General features: G+C 38.0%; 2 protein-coding genes and 1 long non-coding RNA gene across 3 annotated transcripts in view; 1 reads left to right on the forward strand and 2 right to left on the reverse strand.

The window, feature by feature from the left end:
* LOC107273074 (cadherin-99C) overlaps nucleotides 1-12,511 on the reverse strand; it is a 63,343-nt gene extending 50,832 nt beyond the window's left edge. The window contains exon 1 of the mRNA XM_015750878.2: nucleotides 11,947-12,511. Coding sequence (XP_015606364.1) covers nucleotides 11,947-11,949 — 3 coding nt within the window. The 5' untranslated portion in view covers nucleotides 11,950-12,511. The remainder of the gene's footprint in view (nucleotides 1-11,946) is intronic.
* Nucleotides 12,386-13,433, forward strand: LOC112495153. The gene is made up of 3 exons (XR_003061443.1): nucleotides 12,386-12,513; nucleotides 12,592-12,766; nucleotides 12,851-13,433. It is a non-coding gene; the product is annotated as an uncharacterized LOC112495153 (long non-coding RNA).
* Nucleotides 13,434-13,604: 171 nt separating this feature from the next.
* On the reverse strand, nucleotides 13,605-18,296 carry LOC107273075 (50S ribosomal protein L1). Its single transcript, XM_015750880.2, has 8 exons — nucleotides 18,135-18,296; nucleotides 17,651-17,840; nucleotides 17,359-17,566; nucleotides 14,789-14,968; nucleotides 14,556-14,670; nucleotides 14,318-14,436; nucleotides 14,119-14,216; nucleotides 13,605-13,953 (listed from the first exon to the last, which is right to left on the reverse strand). Exons 1-8 carry the CDS (start codon nucleotides 18,151-18,153, stop codon nucleotides 13,809-13,811), a joined length of 1,074 nt encoding a protein of 357 aa, XP_015606366.1. The 5' UTR covers nucleotides 18,154-18,296; the 3' UTR covers nucleotides 13,605-13,808.
* Between the last annotated feature and the right edge of the window lie 1,075 nt (nucleotides 18,297-19,371).

Here is a 19,371-nt window from a genome sequence, read left to right on the forward strand (position 1 = left end):
ATATATATATATATATATATATATATAATAAAGCATTAAAAACCGACTGCCAGATTGAAGCCATGATCGATGCGTTATACACAAGCATATACCTACACTATACAGATATAGTATAATTGACTTTAGATAAGAATACCAATGCGATCAGATAGTAGAATCAATTTAAATCCCCCCAAAAAAAAAGTCAATCTCGCACGTACCCATAATACCTGAATGCGCAGCATTATCCAAGCAAAAGATCCGCGTGCATTGTAAACGCTCGACAATTGACCCCTGGTTACCCGTTAACCGTTAATTCCACGTTAAAGAATCCTCCGTTGTATAATGGCAATATTGTAATGGCGGCCGGGCGAAGATAACTCGATCGTGAAGAAAGGTCAAGTTCAATGGTGTCCACCTATTCGAGTGCACGTGTTGCATTATTTAATCGCCGCGCAAAAGAAAGCATTGAATTTCACGTAGCTCGTTAGAAACATTAGGCAATGTTATTTATGCTGATTAGATGGAATTTACATGGAAGGAATATGCAACGACGTGTTAACGATTACCACCCTAACCCTTATCAATGGACAAAATTCCAATATGTACCTCAAAGAATTTTCAGTAAGCTCATTCAATTGAAAATGAATAATAATAATAGCAAATCACGAAAATCAGCTGATTAATTAAATCAACGCGTGTACGTAATAAAATCTTAATAGAACGTGTCGTACGTGTATTAATGAAGTTACGTCAGTGGCGCGTATACATAAAAGGAGGCAAAGCCCTTACAGTATCGATAACACGTGGGGACCCGTCTGTACTTACAATTAGTATAGTCCTGGGTGGATGGGGTTTCTACATACGTATATGATATTTGTTATATAGCATAGTAATGATACACCGTATCGCACGTCGCGTGCAATTCATTTGGCACGAGCGAGATAGCACGGGATTTGCATGTACGGTTGGCTCTGTGCTCTGACCAGGTAACAGATGGTACCTGTCGACAGTGCGAGACTATTACAATATTAAATGCTTCAACAGGTTCGAATGCTCCCGCGAGCACGAAAAATTGACGCGCTTAAGATAAGAGATTGCACTTCTCGGAGAGACGATGAGCCGCGACTCCTCGGTTTAGTAAGTTTTAAGAAATTTAGAGTTTTACTGGATTCTGCTACCTCGGTTGCTGTTACATTGTGCAGTGTATTTGTATACGTATATATTAACGCGTGTTGAGTTTAAATAATGATAATTTGTCGAATACCTAAAAACTTTTTTATTCATATTCAAAACGGAGGATCGCACCCATGGAATATATCTGTCGATAATATCGACAAGTAGCTCACTCTTGAGAAATGTCAGGGTCACTTTCTAACGGTCTTCCCGTACGGTCTCTTACGATTAGAATGTTTTACTGCTGGTGCCGATCGTAATGCGTACGTACATTTAGCCACGTGGTACGGTGTCCTATAGTATGTACGTAATAATTATACGAATTGCTTCTCTCGGATATACCAACCGATACCCGCACGGCTAATCTAAGCTGTTAAGCATTGAGAAAGTTATGCTGTCCTTACAGCATAACTGCATAAAATTCACCGGATCCTATAGGCTCTAAGCGTAATTTCCATACGCATGTACGAGACATTATATGGATGCCATTGATTTTTTTTTTTAATTTACTATCCCAGTTCTTAGGTGTGGTCCGTGTTATTGGTAAAGGCGTTTCTCGGCAGTTCATATACGTATGCACATTATATATAAATTGTATGCTTATACTGTAGTCTTTTGTAATAATTGAAAATTGGGCTGACACGTGACCAAAAAAAAAATATAAAATATATATCGGATTGAAATTTTGAGAAAACAGAGTATTTTGAAAAATATCCTTTCTTTTTCGTTATTTAAAGACGTATCAGACAATCGAAACGTATCGAAACGAAAATTTTGGAAATATTTATTTTCAAAAGCAACTGTTCCATGAGTGGCTAAAATGCCGGCGGCTATGGACGTGACTCAATGTCAATACGTGGGTGGACAAAAGTCGAGCGAAACGCTTTAACGACGACTTTTACACGAAACCAAAGACTTCACTCGAGTACCCTTTTAATGGAGTTAAAAAAATAGTACGCAAGGTCTATAATGGTATGTATATCTGTATGTTTTTTCGAACTTAAGAAATAATGGGAATGTTCGTACTTGCTACGTAATAGCGTAGCAGATATATGCAAATGAGAGCGTGCACCTCTCGTCTGTAATCGCTGTACGACACCCACGTGAGATGAATCGAACAACCGGGATGATCACGAGAAGATGGTTTGTAAGATGCTGTTGCAGCCTCGTCGTAAGAACCAGGAACGATCACAAGTCCCGTGCGAACTTTGTTGGTTCTCATATATATGTATATATCCGACTTAATTTGCTTTAATTAATATAAAAGTACATCAGGTCACTTAACGTGAGACTGGAGGTTAAATACCGTAGGCGTTACGTAAAATTTCGTGGGATCCACATATGAAATTTTTTAAGCGTGATTAAAAGGTATCTTTTACAATATCTTTTACGTATACGAGTGGATAAACGAAATTCTCTTATGCAAGTATAGTTTTTGAAAGAAAGTTCCAATATTTCATAAGAGCCTTAAACCACGTATGAGTTGGCAATTATCTTTTTTTTTTTTTTAATTAAAATAAATTTATATGCTAAAAGGTATAACTGGAGGAATGACGTTTTGAGTGAATAACATAAATTCATATATAGATATAACGATCAATATTGAGCTTGTTGGTTTTTATGTCTAATGTATCAAAGTCACGTCAATCTTATTTCGTACGCCACGTGCATGATTTTTCTCAGTCATTAAACTGCAGAGTCGTTGCGTCATCGCGTCACATCTTTATACCTGCAGGAATAAAGTGCATAAAACGTTGCTTTAATGCCATTTTATATGGACCGTTATTCTTACTAGACAGACAGGTAAGTATGGTGTACATAGCATAGAAAAAAAAAAGTAAAGCTCGCAGTGACTATGCTTGACTACAGTGAATAATCGTAAAAGTTAATAACAACCAATTTGACATTTATGAATTATTGAGTAGAAGAAATTTTTGAAAATTTGACAAAATATTGTTTCGTAATTTTTCACCGTTTTCAACAGAATTCTTGGGTGAATTAATCGGAACAGAATTTTTGGGTGATTCAAGTTACACGGTATTTAGTATACCGATTTTAGAGGTTAGGATTCATTTATGTTTCGCTACGCGCTGGCTCTATAAGACTTGAAAACACCATTACCAAGGTAGGCTGTAATATGTTGACTGAACGAAAGCCAGAATTATACACGGTTGGGTCATTAACGTTTTATAGATTAAATACCAGTAACGATCTACTGGTCGTATCACGTAATTTCTATGCGATACTAAAAGCCATTCGATCGAGATAAGATTTTATTTTACTTTTAGTCTTCTGGGCGATTTTAGAAAACTTGACCCTGAAGTGAGGCAGGAATAGAAATTAAATAGTATAATTTCAAGGCATGGGTTATTCTTGCTTGGCAGCTGCAGCATCCCTGTATCCATATATGTATAGCGAGTAGACACCATGGTTATCATATGTGATTATAATATATGTAAAATCATAACGCACGTGCATATCCTGCATGGAAGATGCTGCGTGGACCACTTTGTTAGTTTTATCTTCATTTTAATAAATGTCTTGAGACGCTTTAAAAAATATTTTATCTTGCACAGGATTTTAAATGCAGTACGATAATCATTCGTTTACTTGGGATACATCCGTTTCGTGCCGAATCATAATATCTCTTTGGACCACAAACGACACACCGTTCATTTCAATTATCGCGTCTGCAGATGCGGCAGGCTCTGATCGTCGGTGATCTCACACCGTGGAAACGGGTTTTTGACGATGGAGTTAGCTGAATACAGTATATGTCACAGTATATGTCACAGTCATTCATCTCATATGAATGATCATATTGCGGACAGATAATATTTTTTTCTTACCTAAATATACAGATTGCCCAATAATTACTGCAGATGCAAATACCGACTGGTTGAATGTGATCGAAATAAATAAATTTGTGATTAAATAAATAAATTTGTAAAAAAATTTTTTAATAGAAAAAAGGGGTCCAGGAAGGGATGCTGGGAAGAGGAAATAATTTGTGGTTCAGTGAGGACGATCTGAGAAGATTAATATGCATCTTGGCAGATGGTTTGAATCGAGCTACGATGCCAACCTGTTGACACTGTTAACTGGCGACCCACGCTTTTCCCTAGCAACGTGGTACAGGGTCGCGTCTGATCTCTTCCGTGCTCTTTTTATCTCTGCGACTCTCAGTCATCTTGCGTGTCTAGCTGTATCTCTTCTTTCAAATTTCCCCCATTCATTGACGGTGCAGCCCGTCAAGCGCATCCTGCACCTGGCTACCTGCTGCAACAGTGCTATATTATCCGGCTGAAGGGAACAAAATAAAATGCACCACCTGAATGGTCCAGTGGCTCAATGACTCAATGGATGCTGAGGTTGTCACCTTTCTTGGAAGGGAGGAGATGAGATCGAATCTTCGCGGAATCCCATTCGGAATATCACAATGGAACGGATACGACAATGATTCCTGGCTAAATTGATTCCTTGGGAAAGCATCGACAATAGCACAAGATTAGGCGCACTTGTATTCAAGGATTTTTTTTTGTTACGATGCATAAAAAGTGAAAGGGGACAAAAATATTTTCGAGAAAAAACGTAGCTTTTGAAATCTTAAGTAATTCCTGGAAGGATAAGGATTTTTAGATTTTATTAATTATATCGATTATCTGGTTCGTGATTAAATTCGACATATTCAGATATCAGGTATCGCCCGTTACTGCATTGGTATACCGAGTCGATGCACAGCGTGTACTTGATATGATAATTAACAATTAAGGAGAATCTTGTAATTAGAGACGTCACAGAAGAACCCATGTCGTTCGAATATCAGATTTTAGCTAAGATCTTTGAATGCAAAAGTGCACTATAGTAATTAACCTGATAAATGATTATTTTTCAATGGACGACATGCGGCGAAAGGCAGACGTGTAAAGGAGCGACGAACGTAAACAACCTTTTTCTCCGTTCGGCCGGGTTATTTCTAATCGGAGATTTATCGTTCGATACGCCCATTAACGGGAGCAAAAACCACCCGTCGTACGAGGGTTTAATTATTGTCCCAGGGCGCGTTAATGTCGGCATTCAAATGGAATGAATTACGAGCTTACACGTGAACAGAGACACGACAATAAATCGACCAGCAGACGCGTCTAATTCAATGGGGATGAAAATTAAGTGTCGACACATTTACAAATTTCCTTACCGAAGACCTCGACAAGTGAATCCGATGCAGTTTGATATTTTATCAAGCATCTCGAAAAAAAAAAGAAAGTCAACTGCAACAAGTGCAGCTCTTAACGACATGAAATTCCAAGTCCTCGTCGACAAGACCTCCGGACACCAAAACGAATGATCCTCATCGTGACTACGAATTACTTTTACACCAGATTCTACGTTATCCGGGACTCCAGGATATCGTCACGTTTTACGTGTTGACGCGTAGAGAAACTTCCTGGAGTCAGGCCCTGGTCGGTAGGTGGTCCCGTATCTTGCTGTGAACCCGGCATGCATATAGATCAAAGGTTTTTCGCTAAAGGTCAAGTCATTTTTTTTTTCCTTCACTTTACTGTAACCAGTTAAAGGGGGAACTTTGACCTGAACAATTCTTAACCCTGAGACTAATCTTCCAGTGCTACTGGAGGGACGAATTTATCTATGCAGAAATTTCATTGTCCTAGGTCACGTTTTCAGCTGAACCTTGACCATTGGTAAAGATGCAGTTTCCCATACCTAGCATATATCTATATACAGTACAAGAATTGTATTATTGCAGGGAAAACTTTCATTTCCATTGACTCCCTAGGAATTTCCAAAATTCCACTGATAAGACGTATACCTAGCATATACATACTTTCCAAAATATTATTTCCAACCACAAAACGACCACTCCGATAAGCGTCTATAAATTTATCCAAATTACGATCATCACTTGATAAATGACACTGTGAACCATCCAGCATCCATAAATTTTTTTATATATAACTAAAATCAAGAGATTCGTTTTTTTTCTTCAGGACATTAAAAATAATTAATTAATAATATATTCTATCCTTGATTTTATACTGTCCTATATCAGACCTTAATGATACCGATCGAGCTAATTTTATTTTTAAATGATTTACTCTCATACATTTGAGTGCACTCTGCCAAAGAAATACCAGTAAACGAACGCCCAAGCACGTGGTACCCCCAAAAGAAGACGACGGGCCAAAGAAGAGGCTGAATCGAGGTGAGTCAAGGTGTTTCGCCGTGGGCGCTAATATAACGGTGACGATCAGGTCGTCATGACCTCCTTTCCGTTTGAGCGTCTCTTTCAACCTGATCTTACTTCAACTTCGCGTAACTGTACATCCGCGAGTAACAATCGTTCCCCTAGTAGATAGCAGCCACAAAGCCATACGTAAGAGAATACCAGAGCGTAGAAAAGCCAAAGCGATGATTTTCTCTAAGAAGCGGAAGTGACGAATCGAGAAAATATTTCCGTACTTCCCCCCCAAGTCCAATTCCCAACTCTGCTCTTTCGCAAAGACTTAGCTAACAATTGAATTTTAAGATACGAAAAAAAAAAAGTGTCATTCATCTCTTGGACACAATGAAAATTATCCTCTATGCCTCTAACAAGGTAATGCACGTCACACGTGGCATTCATACAGGTAACACGTATGCCGGTACACGTAACGGAATATCATATGGTGCTCCGCGAAATTGGTGCCAAGTTGTCGGTATCGAAGGTTCGCTCGGCGTATTACTATATGTATACACGGTACGTATTGTGCGTATATACAGTATTTGACATACCTATATATGTACGTAGATACCTGTATAAAGAAACGTGATAATAGTTCGACCGAATGGAAAATGATTTCACGCGCCTCCCGGCGCTTTGGCTCTGGTGAATTTAGATGACGAGCCGAGATATACCCGGAGATACATTTCTTAGGACACGGGGCACCTGCTACGATTTAAAACTCCCGCTGAGCGAGATCCCGGTCTAAGTCAAGGGGGTATTTGGAGACGTTGTTAAAGGAATGACACGAAGTTAGCCGCTATGTAATTTCATGTAGTGGCAATATTTTTCTTGATTCTTACGTAAGGCTTGCGCGTGCATTATTTTACGATTGCGTAACCGAGTCACGTGGTAATCAGTACTCGAGTGTCCATGACGTAAAGAGGGTAATCACCGATCGGTCCATTTGATTTTGATCTGTGACGTATTTTTTTTTTTTGAAAAATCAAAATCAACAAAAATTTTTTCTACGTGGGAAAAATGATGGACATATGAAAAAAATTTATTTTCACTATTTCGTCAATGATCCGCCTTTGGATACATTGATTTTCAGAGTCTATTAACGTCATTGGGATGCTGGAATGTCGTTACTCCAACTGCTGGAGATTTTTCTCAGCATCGTTACAGCTTTCGTTTACAACGTAACTGTCAGGTTGCACAGTTGGTAGCTCTTGGTGTAGCGATGGCGTCTGTCATCCACTTGTGTTCCGTACAAGCTCTTGTGTCTTGTCGACGTGTCACGCACCTGTATTGCCTTAGGTATAATGAAATTCACGAATCCGTATTTACGCTATCTTGCTTATATATATATACATCCGTTTAACTTGATAATATGGATTTACAAGGAAACGAATCTGACACGTATACCAACTGTAAGAATTTTGAGCATAGCGAAAGCTTGCATTCCAGTGCGATTTCACTTGCGGTAATGAAACTCATTCTATTAAATGAAACGCAGGTGAAAAAGTAATTTGTGTAAATTTCGATCGTTTGGTTGCGAAACCGTTTTGACATACCGATGTATACGTGTATGTTAGAAATTTAGAAATTGATAAAAATAACAAAATATTTGCTATCCAGGAAAGCAAGGGAGCGTCATTGCGAATTGAAGATCATTGAGTCATCCGGTTGGATGGCTGAAAGTATCCAGCTGTGGATAAAGATCGGTATACGTATTGTGGCGCATCCGTTTTATTCAGCAGGGAAGGATCGTTCGCTTGAAAATTCTGCGTAATGCATACCCGTGTGCATTTGCTTTATTATACGTTGTGCATAGGGTTGAATGTATATAGGGTATACGTATATAACTAGATAACGGTATAAGTACGATGAAACTTTACGGCTGGCAGAATATTATATAGCAATGATACGCGAATCAAAGCGAGACAGAAATTATGCACTTCCGTGTGGAACGATTAGAAATTTCATCGCCCCGTCAATCCTTAATCGGATTTATTTACAATTTTACGATTAATTATATAGCAGCAAACCAATTCCTGCAACATGCCCGATGCATTAGAAAACGTTGAATAACCGCGGGGCGTACAGTCGGGTGATCGGTCGGGTGTCGGACAACAGTTAAGCCGTAAGGACTATTGGAATTGAATCATCAAATTGAGTCATGCGATACTGGTATATTAATGACGATTTTCCATTACCATTATCATTTCCCTGAAACAACAGGATACCAAGCTCACTGATAAATAATTGTTTAGTGATAAAAAACAATTACACAATTTTGAGAAATAAATTTTGAAAAAATATAATTTTTCCAATTTTACAAAAATTCCTAAATTTTTGTCAGATTAACTCGTGTCGCCGCTCAAACAGCCTTTCGCGTTACTTTATTACAGGACAACACTATACACAGGACAGCACGGCGACCCGTGACATTTAAATAATTCGCCCGTAGGTCGGGTGAGCGTATCTCGAGCGCTGTATCTCGATGCCGAAGCTGGTCCATGGCCGTCTCGGGTGAGTCTGTAGCAGCAGGGTAGGTAACTGTCGGCTGCCGAGCACAAAATGAAAGAGTCGGCCGGCGCTGTGTTCCACACACAGCGTGCACCACTTCTTACTCTCCTGGACTTCTTGCGCAAACTTACCTCGACTACCGTACAGGCAGCTTCAGCTTGAGAAGGAAGCGATCCGATCTTGAGAATCTCGGCCAATACGCATTTCGTATTGAGTCTCTAGGTTTCGCGACTCGATATATACATATATAATAAATATATAGAGCCAGTAATTTCATACCATTGCATAAGTTTTATCCCGGTATAAATAACCCAGCACCGAAGTACCCGTCCTATCTTCACATACTGTAGATAGAGACGATCGTGTTACTGAAAGTGGAGTAGACACCCAATAACATACCGTAGAATTTTGCACTCGTCGAAATGTTGCCATCGAATTTTTAGTGAAATTTTCAAAATTTCATATTTTCATGTACCCGTCGGTAAGGCAGATTCACCTGTCGGTGTAGGTAAACACACGTCGCCGGTCTAATTTGTATCTTGAAACGACGTGTAGCCAGAGACAGTGTATGCGTTCGGGTTAGAGACAGACGGAACTAGTCAGGTTTCTATCAAAGATGGCTGCGTAAGGAGAAAAAAAAGTTGTCGGAGTACGAAGTAGAGGCGTTAGGGTGTGTGCACAACGGCACAGAAGCTACGACGTGCCGAATACGCAAAACCTTGGCCCGAATTAATGTATATCTCACGCATGGATTATATTCATCGATACGGCAGTGGCATAGTCGAATTATACAGGGTGTTCCTTTTATTTACACCCCATGGAATCTTAGTCACAGCCATAACAACGTCGTAATTATACACTGACGTATTTTTCTGTCGCAATGACACTTCACGAAGGAGCCAGTATACACGAAAGCGTCTACTGTCCTCGTGGAGTCTTTTCAATCGGATTCGAAGTAACGCAACCGGTTTCGTAATCGAATAATGCTAGTAATTATCACTGGTACTAAGAACAGTAAGAAAGGGAGAGAGAGAGAGAGAGAGATAAAATAAAGTAGAAATAGAAGACACTATACATATACATGGCAAAGATTGAAAAAGATTCTACGACTCTTTATGTACTGTATAATCGACTTTTAGCTTTTAAAAAAAAAAAAAAATATAAAACCAGATGAAATACGTATACGTCGATATAAGATTTTACGATCTGACAGAAGTCAATGTTTTTCATGATTTTTCATAAATCCTTAAATCCTTTGACGAATTCCAAAAAGAAAAAATACTGAATGATTTTGATATAGTAATGTCACATGTAAATTTACATAACCTCGAGATGTTTATGTTGAATTTACAAAGTTTCTCTCTCTTTCCCTCTCACTGATTGTCAACGCAAAACGTATTTATCATGAATTGTCATGTTCCACTTTCCAATGACACTCCCAGGACAAATTATACCCGGCTGCACGTTCCTCATTGATTTCAGCGGGTGGTTGGCTATAAGCTGAGAAAAAAATAGCGTAGGGACTGAAACAAGCTGTAGGTTCATAAGGACTCGAAATAAGCGTACGAAATATATATATATGTATATTGCATAACGCTGAAGATGCAATTTGTAATCAGGAATCATTTTCTACGAATCATCCACGCATGGTTAATCGCATTGAAACGAGACTGTCATTTGTCCGGACATAAAATGCGAATATTACGCTATTAATAAAGCGACTACCGTAAATGAAATATTTCAAACAAGATGTCGCGATATGGCGAACAGGAGTTGCTCGTATAAAACCTGTCCCCGTGAAAAATTCAATGGCGCGCTCTTCATTTTTATACACGCTGCAATTGCTTCTCCACAAATTACTCGGCGTTCGACAGTCGTTTTATAGCGAGAACTAAACTGTTCGACTAACGATGCTGTGTGTGTATTATTGTATATATATTTTCTTTAAACTTTTTTTTAAATACCGGAATTCTACTAGCATATCCTTCCAAGGTTCGATTCTCAATGATCGATATATATGTATATATATCGTACAATGCTTACTCGAATATATATATATATATACGTAGCGGGGTTCCAGTTAAATCAGATTCCCTGGAAGTGAAACTCGTTAGCGAAGTACGTATGCACTTAATTAGACAAAGGAGTATATACGTATATATGTATACAAGTGACAAATGCGTGCTTCGAATATTTTATGTACTGTCCGTATCAGCCTACTGACATTTCAAATCGAGTCCGTTACAGTCTTTTCACTTTCGATCGACGTTAACGAACACACTGCTTTTATCCATGGCTTATTAACTTTCGTGTAACGCATAGTTCACCTGCATACATATGTATATTTAATGTCTGTCTTTTAAAAGAATTTTGCGGGTTTCAGAAAAATCGAATGACAGCTGTTGCATTTTCACGATACGCTCCGAAAGCGAAGTGAATTACGTATTACGATTAAATCGAGTATTTGGACGGCGGTTAATAACGAATATAAATATATATGAGTTATCAGCAAAAAAAGTGCATACATACGCACCGTCGTCACTTGACAATTCGGTGGCGTGGAACGTTAAATAATTCAACGTAACGAGAAAGGCGGTTGGGTACAATAATAATACGAATAAAGTCGGATAAGTTTGTATAAAGGATAATTTGCATGCGAGCGATGCTCTCGGTTCTTTGGTAAACAAGGATCTTTGTTTCGCGAGAGCACGGATGAAAGACGTTAGAATGCAGTGAGAAGGAAAACTAGTGACAAGAACGATGGAGCAACGTACGTTTGGGATTGAGAACAGCTTGATGAATATTCACAGAAATTAAATTAAACAGGTATAAAGAGACGAAGAAGGAGGTAGCTAATTCCGGTGAGTTTTATTCCCACGACAAATAGAACTCTGATTAATCGCAAGCAGACGTAATTCGCTAACCTAAGAAATGACTCGGAGCAATGAAATCATCGTTACCGACCATAGATTCAGGCTTAACGCAAGTCTGGCAAAGGTTAATAATTTATGACTATAATAATGACATATTCAATTTACCATTTTCAATACTGTTTATTGCAAAGTGATCGATGCTACCGGCACGTCCACGAAGAAACGATCCATAGCAATAGTTTCAGCGTATCGGCAACATTTCGTCGTTCTTCACAGTCACAACACAGTTATCACATACACCAAGCTTCTCATTCGCGTAGTTATCGTAGCCGGTACGTACCAGAGTCTTTCGTACGATCCGACCGAGTATTTTTTGTACTCTTAACCCGTGAGTAAGCGCGTGAGCCACCTGAGAGACAGCAACTCAGTGCTTTTCAAATGAAGAAGGAAATCGCGCGATCATTGCCGACTTAACCTCGAGAAACTCAAGAAACAAAAGCCGCACCCGTTTTCTTAGGTTAACTTTACACCGGCTCCATGGGGAACCGAACTGCCGTCGGTTGTGAACCGATGACGATGATAACTATTGCGAAGTCTATCGCAACGTGGGATCTGTTGGTTTTGTTGGTACAGGTGCCTTGACGTGCACTAGTCGTGGAAGACGCGGACAGAGCCAGGAGAAGCCGACGGATTTTCTACCTGGCGGACACCGACTGAACACTCGACTAGCAGGTAAGCGGACGGTTGCCCCTCCACTTCGGTCACTCACCATTCTCCATTCTCTTTTTACTTCACTTCACTGGACTTCAGTCTGCTCCGCGTTCGAACGTACCTTCGATCCTCCTGCTCCTGCTCCTGGTTCTTCCTGTACGCTGTTCACGTTTGCTGATCGGCTATAACGGAAGCTGACGAGTTCGACCTTAATTTTTGGTGGGACCGCTGCTACCAGGAAATTTTTGCTAACAGAAGTCGATGCACATATCTGGTACCAGGTGCCAAATGGCATTATCTCAATTTTTAGTTATTGCAAACTTAGATATCATTCACATTGTTGGGATTTGTTTTACAGGGTGTTGAAGACGACCTTGATGGCTCGCTGTTGTAAAGATATAAGAGCGATTGTGAAACCAATTGGTGGGTATGATAACGGGGGATGATTGGAGATAGGAAATGTTCTTGGAATTAATGATACTGCGGTGGGCGCTGTTTTATTATTCCAGACGGAAGCGAGTCTGGTCGGAGTATAGTCGGATAAATAATTTTGTTGCTTGCTGAAGATATTTTACATATTAATGCGTAAGACGTTAGTCCGTATTCGAGTGGGTTTATTGCGTGTTTATTTACTAACTCTCATTGCGAGTACGGTGGGTATGGTATATGTATACGTATGTTATTCAAATAAATGCTTTCTCATATTACGTATGACGAATAACATTCCTTTTTATGTTTATCGCTGTCACCTTTTACAATCGTATCCTTATGGTAATTTTATGACATTTTTTTTTCGTTAATAGTGAATCTTCGAATGGTGGTAAAATGTCATTATGGGACTATCGTTTGCCTATCGATGGATACGGAGAACCTATGGCCTGTTCGCTTCTAAGAGAAATTGTGAAAGCTACATGTACGCGTTGCATATTTATCTATGATAGTACTGCTTAATGTACTTCCTTTATTTAATCGTGACAAACGTTTAATGTTAGTGGATCTGATTGCGCGTGCACTTTTGATAAAGGCCAATGCAATGGGAGGCTTACGGATCATGATACAGTGAGGTTTAATTAACCAGGAGATTTCATCGAGAATAAACGTGATAAACACAGTGGAAAGTATATTTCGTATATTCGCTGTATTAACAATCACCGCTCATCGCCTTCTTCCAATCTCCACAACTTTCGTTAAAGGATTAAATAATATATTTTATGTAGTCTGATGCGGACCTTTATGTTGGTATTGCCGTTGTATCGTGGAGAAAACGATTTAAACGGTACTTTACATATTTGTACTGTAGACTTTGTTAGTATTCTTTAAATCGACCTAACAACTTGTTCTGGCTCATCATCATCTTCATCTTCATCGTCATGCTCGTCCATTTTGGTAACTTTATCGGTGATGTATTGACTGAAGTCTATTTTGAAGAGTTCCTTGGACGGCGCGCTTTCCAAACGGACTCTGAAACAAGTAACAATGCGTTTGTAGACGCGATATGTCAAGGGACCAACAGAAGGGGCAAAATGTTCTTTTTTTTTAACTGTCGTAACTGTGAGATAAATATTTGGATATATCAAATTGCGCATTGGTGTTTGTTGGAAGGGCGCTATTAGTGTGAGGTAGTACCTGGTAATGAAAGGACCTTCCCGTTTTGGACGTGCCCCATTAACACTTTGTAGTAACAACTTGAAGTTTTCTTCAAGATGCTGTACATCCATGGTGAGCTACAATTCAAATAAACGTAACGATTGATGTATTAAGGTATTTGTAAAGTGTCCCTTTAATTTGGAACAGTTAAATGAGTGTCAATGTATGGTGTATTTACTGTGCCAAATGGAACGTTGATAACACCATAATCCTTTTTATGTTCGTGTGGCGTGGCAGTATACTTAATGCCATTTATGTATTTGTCTACGATGCCAGCTATGTTGGCATCCAAATTACCTAATGTATGGTAAAGTAGAATTAATTAGATTGCCATTTTTTTTAAAGACAATTCAATTCAATTCAATAGGGGGGTTAATACTTGTATTTTGTATCAGTTGTCATATTTAAATACAAACCATTTCTTGCATTCGGAAATTTCTTTTTCATCAAACCTCTAATAATAAGCATTTCAGTCAAAATATTCGGATGGGCCACTACAGTGTCATAATCAGATAGAGACATATTTCCCATCTGAAATAATAAAACCGAATTTCCATATGTATGTGTCACACTAATTATACTAACATAACAGATAGTATGCTACGAAACGAGGGTTCCATAATTACTATAATAGTTTGTATCATTATACCTGAATTTCCTTGATATCCTCTGGTCCAGCAACAGCCGTGGCTCCAGCATCAGTCGCTAGTTTCTGTAATTCTGCAGTTTTACAAAATGCAAGAACAGTTCTTTTTTCTCCGTGATCAAATTTGTGTGGTATGGATACTACTCGGGTGAAGCTACCTACGAGTTTATTTTTCTTCTCTCCCTGATGACAAATAAAATAATTTACCGTGTGAATTATATACAATGTAAATTGCAAATGTTCGAATTTTATTTTGTATCTTCAGGCACTAAACTCTCAAAGAATTACTGACGATCGATAAGTTATATCTTCTTGATAGACATTGCCACTTTATCGACTGCAAAATATCTTTACCAACAGATAATGTTCTTAATAATCTCCACCCGAAATAGGGGAGCATTAGGTCACCATCCCTGATAGCCATAGCCATATCCATATATATGCATATGTGTAGATGTTAATAGTAAAGAAAACAGTGCAGTAGACCGAAGAGCTGTTGTAAAAGCTAACCTCAAATACGATATTGTAATTACAAAGAGGTTTTAGCGTGTGTTAATTTGATATTAATGATAGTGGAAATCAAAGGAATCATTTTAGTATCATATTAAGATTTCTAATGATTTCGTTGTTATTTAACTCAGAATGGCTAGTTGCTCTGAAAACAAGAATGAGAATTTTACTGAGAATGAATCCGAATTTTTCATTAAATTAGAGCAGTTTGATGTATCATCTGATATGAATAGTAACAGTGACTCTGATGAGTCCAAAGGTAGTTTCAATGACATAAAATGGCCTCTTGATCATTCATATGAAAAAGAAACATTATCATGCAAAATACAGGATGATCCACCAGGTTTAAAGGGGCTTCCAAAGTTCTATGGAGATCATGCTGATCCTCTTCCAGTGTGGCAATGTCTTTTCACTGATGATATGATTGCCAAGATCATTACACGTACCAACAACCGAATCTTTAAAATGAGAGAGAATTATGCACAGAAAAGAAAAGCTGATTTAACGGATGTTGATGAAATCGAGCTAAAGGCATTCTTGGGTTTATTGTATTTTAGTTCAATATTGAAATCACAACACGAAGATCTAGATTCTCTTTTTGCTACTGATGGTACTGGGAGAGAAATTTTTCGTGGCACAATGTCTTTAAAGCGACTGCTTAATATACTCTTGTGTCTCATACTTGACGATCCAGAGGATGCAAGTACACCCAACAATAAAAATCCAATAACATGGCTGTTTGACCATCTTGTTTTACACTCACAGCAGTGTTATTGCGTTGGTGAAAATGTCTGTATTGATAAAATGTTAGTAAACTATAGTGGTCGTTTAAAATATCCGTTACAATCAGTACGACACACATCAGCTAAACGTGGCGTAAAAGTATTTGCACTATGTGATGTTCGTACTAGTTACTTTTTAAATGGGTATGTTTATACTGGAAGAAATTGTCATGGACATGGATTATCATCTAAAGATAGATCAGTTAATGACAGAACTCAGTCTGTTTTACGACTCGTACAACCTATAATGGGAACCAATAGAAATGTAACAGCCAGCAAGTGGTTTGGTTCTATCGAAGTAGTAAACGAACTAATGAAGAGAAATCTCACGTACATAGGACCACTCAGGAAAACAATAAAAGAAATACCAGCAGAATTTCTACAAGTGAAAGGGAGAAGCCTAGGCTCTTCGCTTTATATCTTTATGAAAAATGCAGCTCTGCTATCTTTTGTGACAGAAGAAAAAAAAGTCACAATATTAGTTTCTTCAAAGCATCAGACAGAAGAAGAAAATCAAACAGAGAACATCGTTACATTTTATAACAGTACCCGAGATGCTGTGGAAACTATGGAAAATAATTGTTTCGCTTATTCAACTTATAATAGGAGAGCAGCTAGATTAGCCACTGCCGTATTTTATACAGCATTAAATATCGCCGCCATGAACTCTTTCATATTGTACGGCTGTTATGCAAACAATCCTAACACCTCAAGGTACAACTTTATAAAGGGACTTGCTAAGGAACTCGTTGAGCCTCATATGAAGCGGCGAGTACTAAATAAGACACTACCCCGTGAAATTCGGACTTCGATAACAAGGATAATTGGTGAACCAATAATGCATACATCAGCACCTAAAGATAAAGGAAAGGTAATGAAACGTAGAAGATGTCAACTCTGTCCATCTGCGAATGACAAAAAAACTAGTATTCAGTGTTTAACTTGTTCTCGAGCTATGTGCGGTGACTGCCGATATATGATTTGTAAAGAGTGTGGTGTGGAGCTTCAGTAAACTAGACAACTATAAGTGTAGTTAGTATTTGGGTTTATCCCCGATCAAGATCTCATGAGCTAGAAATACATTTTGTATCAGAAATGTTCCTGTAAAATGCAAAGGGTAGCTGTGCAAAACGCTATTTACCAATGCCTCTAGTGTAATATCCGTTTTGCCGTGTCATACATTGTTTTATATTTTAATTTAAAGATATTTAATTGAACTTTGTATGAAACTTAACAAATAAAATATGGATAGTTCTTCATTTAAACATAACTTATACATACCGTTAGATCCAATTCGATAAGAGCATTAATAAATGCATTTGGTTCATTATAAGAAGTGGGATGATGAGTTTCACGATGACATTCTATTGCCTCTTGAAATGAATAAACCTTCCATTGAAAATACTTTCCTGGCCACACATTATCAATTGGTGCTCTTTTCCATGAATCATCTACTATGACAGGCTTCAACTTTGTAGCACGCTTCAATCTGAAAAGAAATTCAATGTGAAGTGAGAATATAGTACAATCGAAAACATTTTTATGTGAAGTAGACGACTAGTCTTATACATACAAATATTCTTTTCTTTGGGTTTGTGGGATAAAACCAATTTTTTCAACTACAGTTTTGACTTTTGCTTTACGTGCTTTTTCCCTTGTGCCCTTTCTTGCAGCGTAGTTACGTATTTGTAATAATATATTGCTGTGATTATTGCAGCCTATATTATATCTCAACACACTTCCGAGTCCTCCAAAGAGTATTCCTAATAAAAATAGAAATACAGTTATAAATAAAACAAATAAAATTATATTATCTAATGTTATACCCGATATTAAAATAATGATTATACATTATTAATTTATAATAAAACTGATGTTATACGAAAATGAAAAAGGCTATGCATTCATGTCCCATTGGTAAAAATATAATCTCTTTGTCGACAACGTATCTTAATTTTAATTACAAATCTATCAAATTATAACTTCTAATAAGTAATCAAAAATACGGTGTGTCATGTTTTTAATTGAAAATTGTTAAGAATATTAAATAATGTTACCCCCCGTCGTGGCTGCCATTTTATTGAAAACAGTGCTGCCAAAACAACGTGACGTATTATTAGAACATAATATCCAAGCGGCATTCAATAGTCCTTCAATATTACAGAATCGTTAAGTAGGGAAGAAAAGCTGTATACAGAGATCAGTAGGGAGATGCACAACGCTACGGTTTTAGGCGATACCAAAAACATGGCGCTAAATCGTAGTGGCGAGTCCGGGAATAGAATTTTGTCATCATCGCCTCCGTTGATAATGCATATCCCGTCGTAGCCAAACTGAACGTGATCACGAACGGGTAGCCTGGCGGGCAGAGATTCTCCACAACTTACAACTGATTCCCAGAGCAACCCTTAAAGAGAGGCCGCTTATCAGATATTGCCTAAATATTTTTTCTTTGTAATCTTAAATTCAATTGTACAGTGTAAGCTCGATAAGATTTACTAAGCCAAAAGCCAGCACCGTATGCCTGCCTGCGTTAAGGAGTGCAGCGATGCGGTGCTAGCTTCCATCATTATTTAACAATAGTTCCAAGCGGAACTGTGGTCCCAACATTGAGTACTAGAGAGAACTATTTCGGAACTGTTTGAAGCACAATCTGAAAACAACACTGAAAGCCAGCTACTTATGCATACCTGCACTAAAGCATATGATGCGACTAGTATCCTTAATAGGTATTTTACCGATGTTACGTACCAGAACTATTGTTAAAACCTACCAGGAACTATAAAACTCCTCGAGAACTATTGAAAAAGCCTATTGTTGAAATATTTTTAAGAGATTTTAAAAAAGTGCGGTGCTGGAGCTGACACCCGTGTAGCATCTCAATTTTGAACAATGTTTCAACAATAAGCTTTTTTAAGAATTCTAGGAGAGTTCTATAGTTCCTGATAGGTTTTAACAATAGTTCTACTACGCAATACCGTTAAAATACGTACTTTCCAAAAATTGAGGTGGCAGCCGTGGTCGATTTTTATTAGGGCTACTGGGAAGTTAATTAAGGTCATAGCAGTCTCTTGTGCTTACCCCTACCCTTATCTGTCTTTTCCTTATCAATTATTATTCTTTCCATAAATTCACTTTATTACTTAACATTTATATAAAATACTTAGCGCAATACACTACACACAATTATTTTACATGTATTTATACGCTGGTATAATTCATTCGATTATATTAGATTGGTTATATTCGATTCACGGTCACAAGGCGACTCCGGCTACCGATACAGATAACGTT

The sequence above is a fragment of the Cephus cinctus genome, unplaced genomic scaffold (assembly GCF_000341935.2).
Source record: "Cephus cinctus unplaced genomic scaffold, Ccin1 Ccin1_scaffold1362, whole genome shotgun sequence".
Taxonomy (NCBI): domain Eukaryota; kingdom Metazoa; phylum Arthropoda; class Insecta; order Hymenoptera; family Cephidae; genus Cephus; species Cephus cinctus.

Coding starts and splice junctions, on each gene's coding strand:
- LOC107273075 (XM_015750880.2), bottom strand. Junction 14,217..14,317: donor TCAACGTTCCATTTGGCACA/GTAAATACACCA, acceptor TTTGAATTGTAG/CTCACCATGGATGTACAGCA. Junction 13,954..14,118: donor GAAGGTCCTTTCATTACCAG/GTACTACCTCAC, acceptor TACTTGTTTCAG/AGTCCGTTTGGAAAGCGCGC.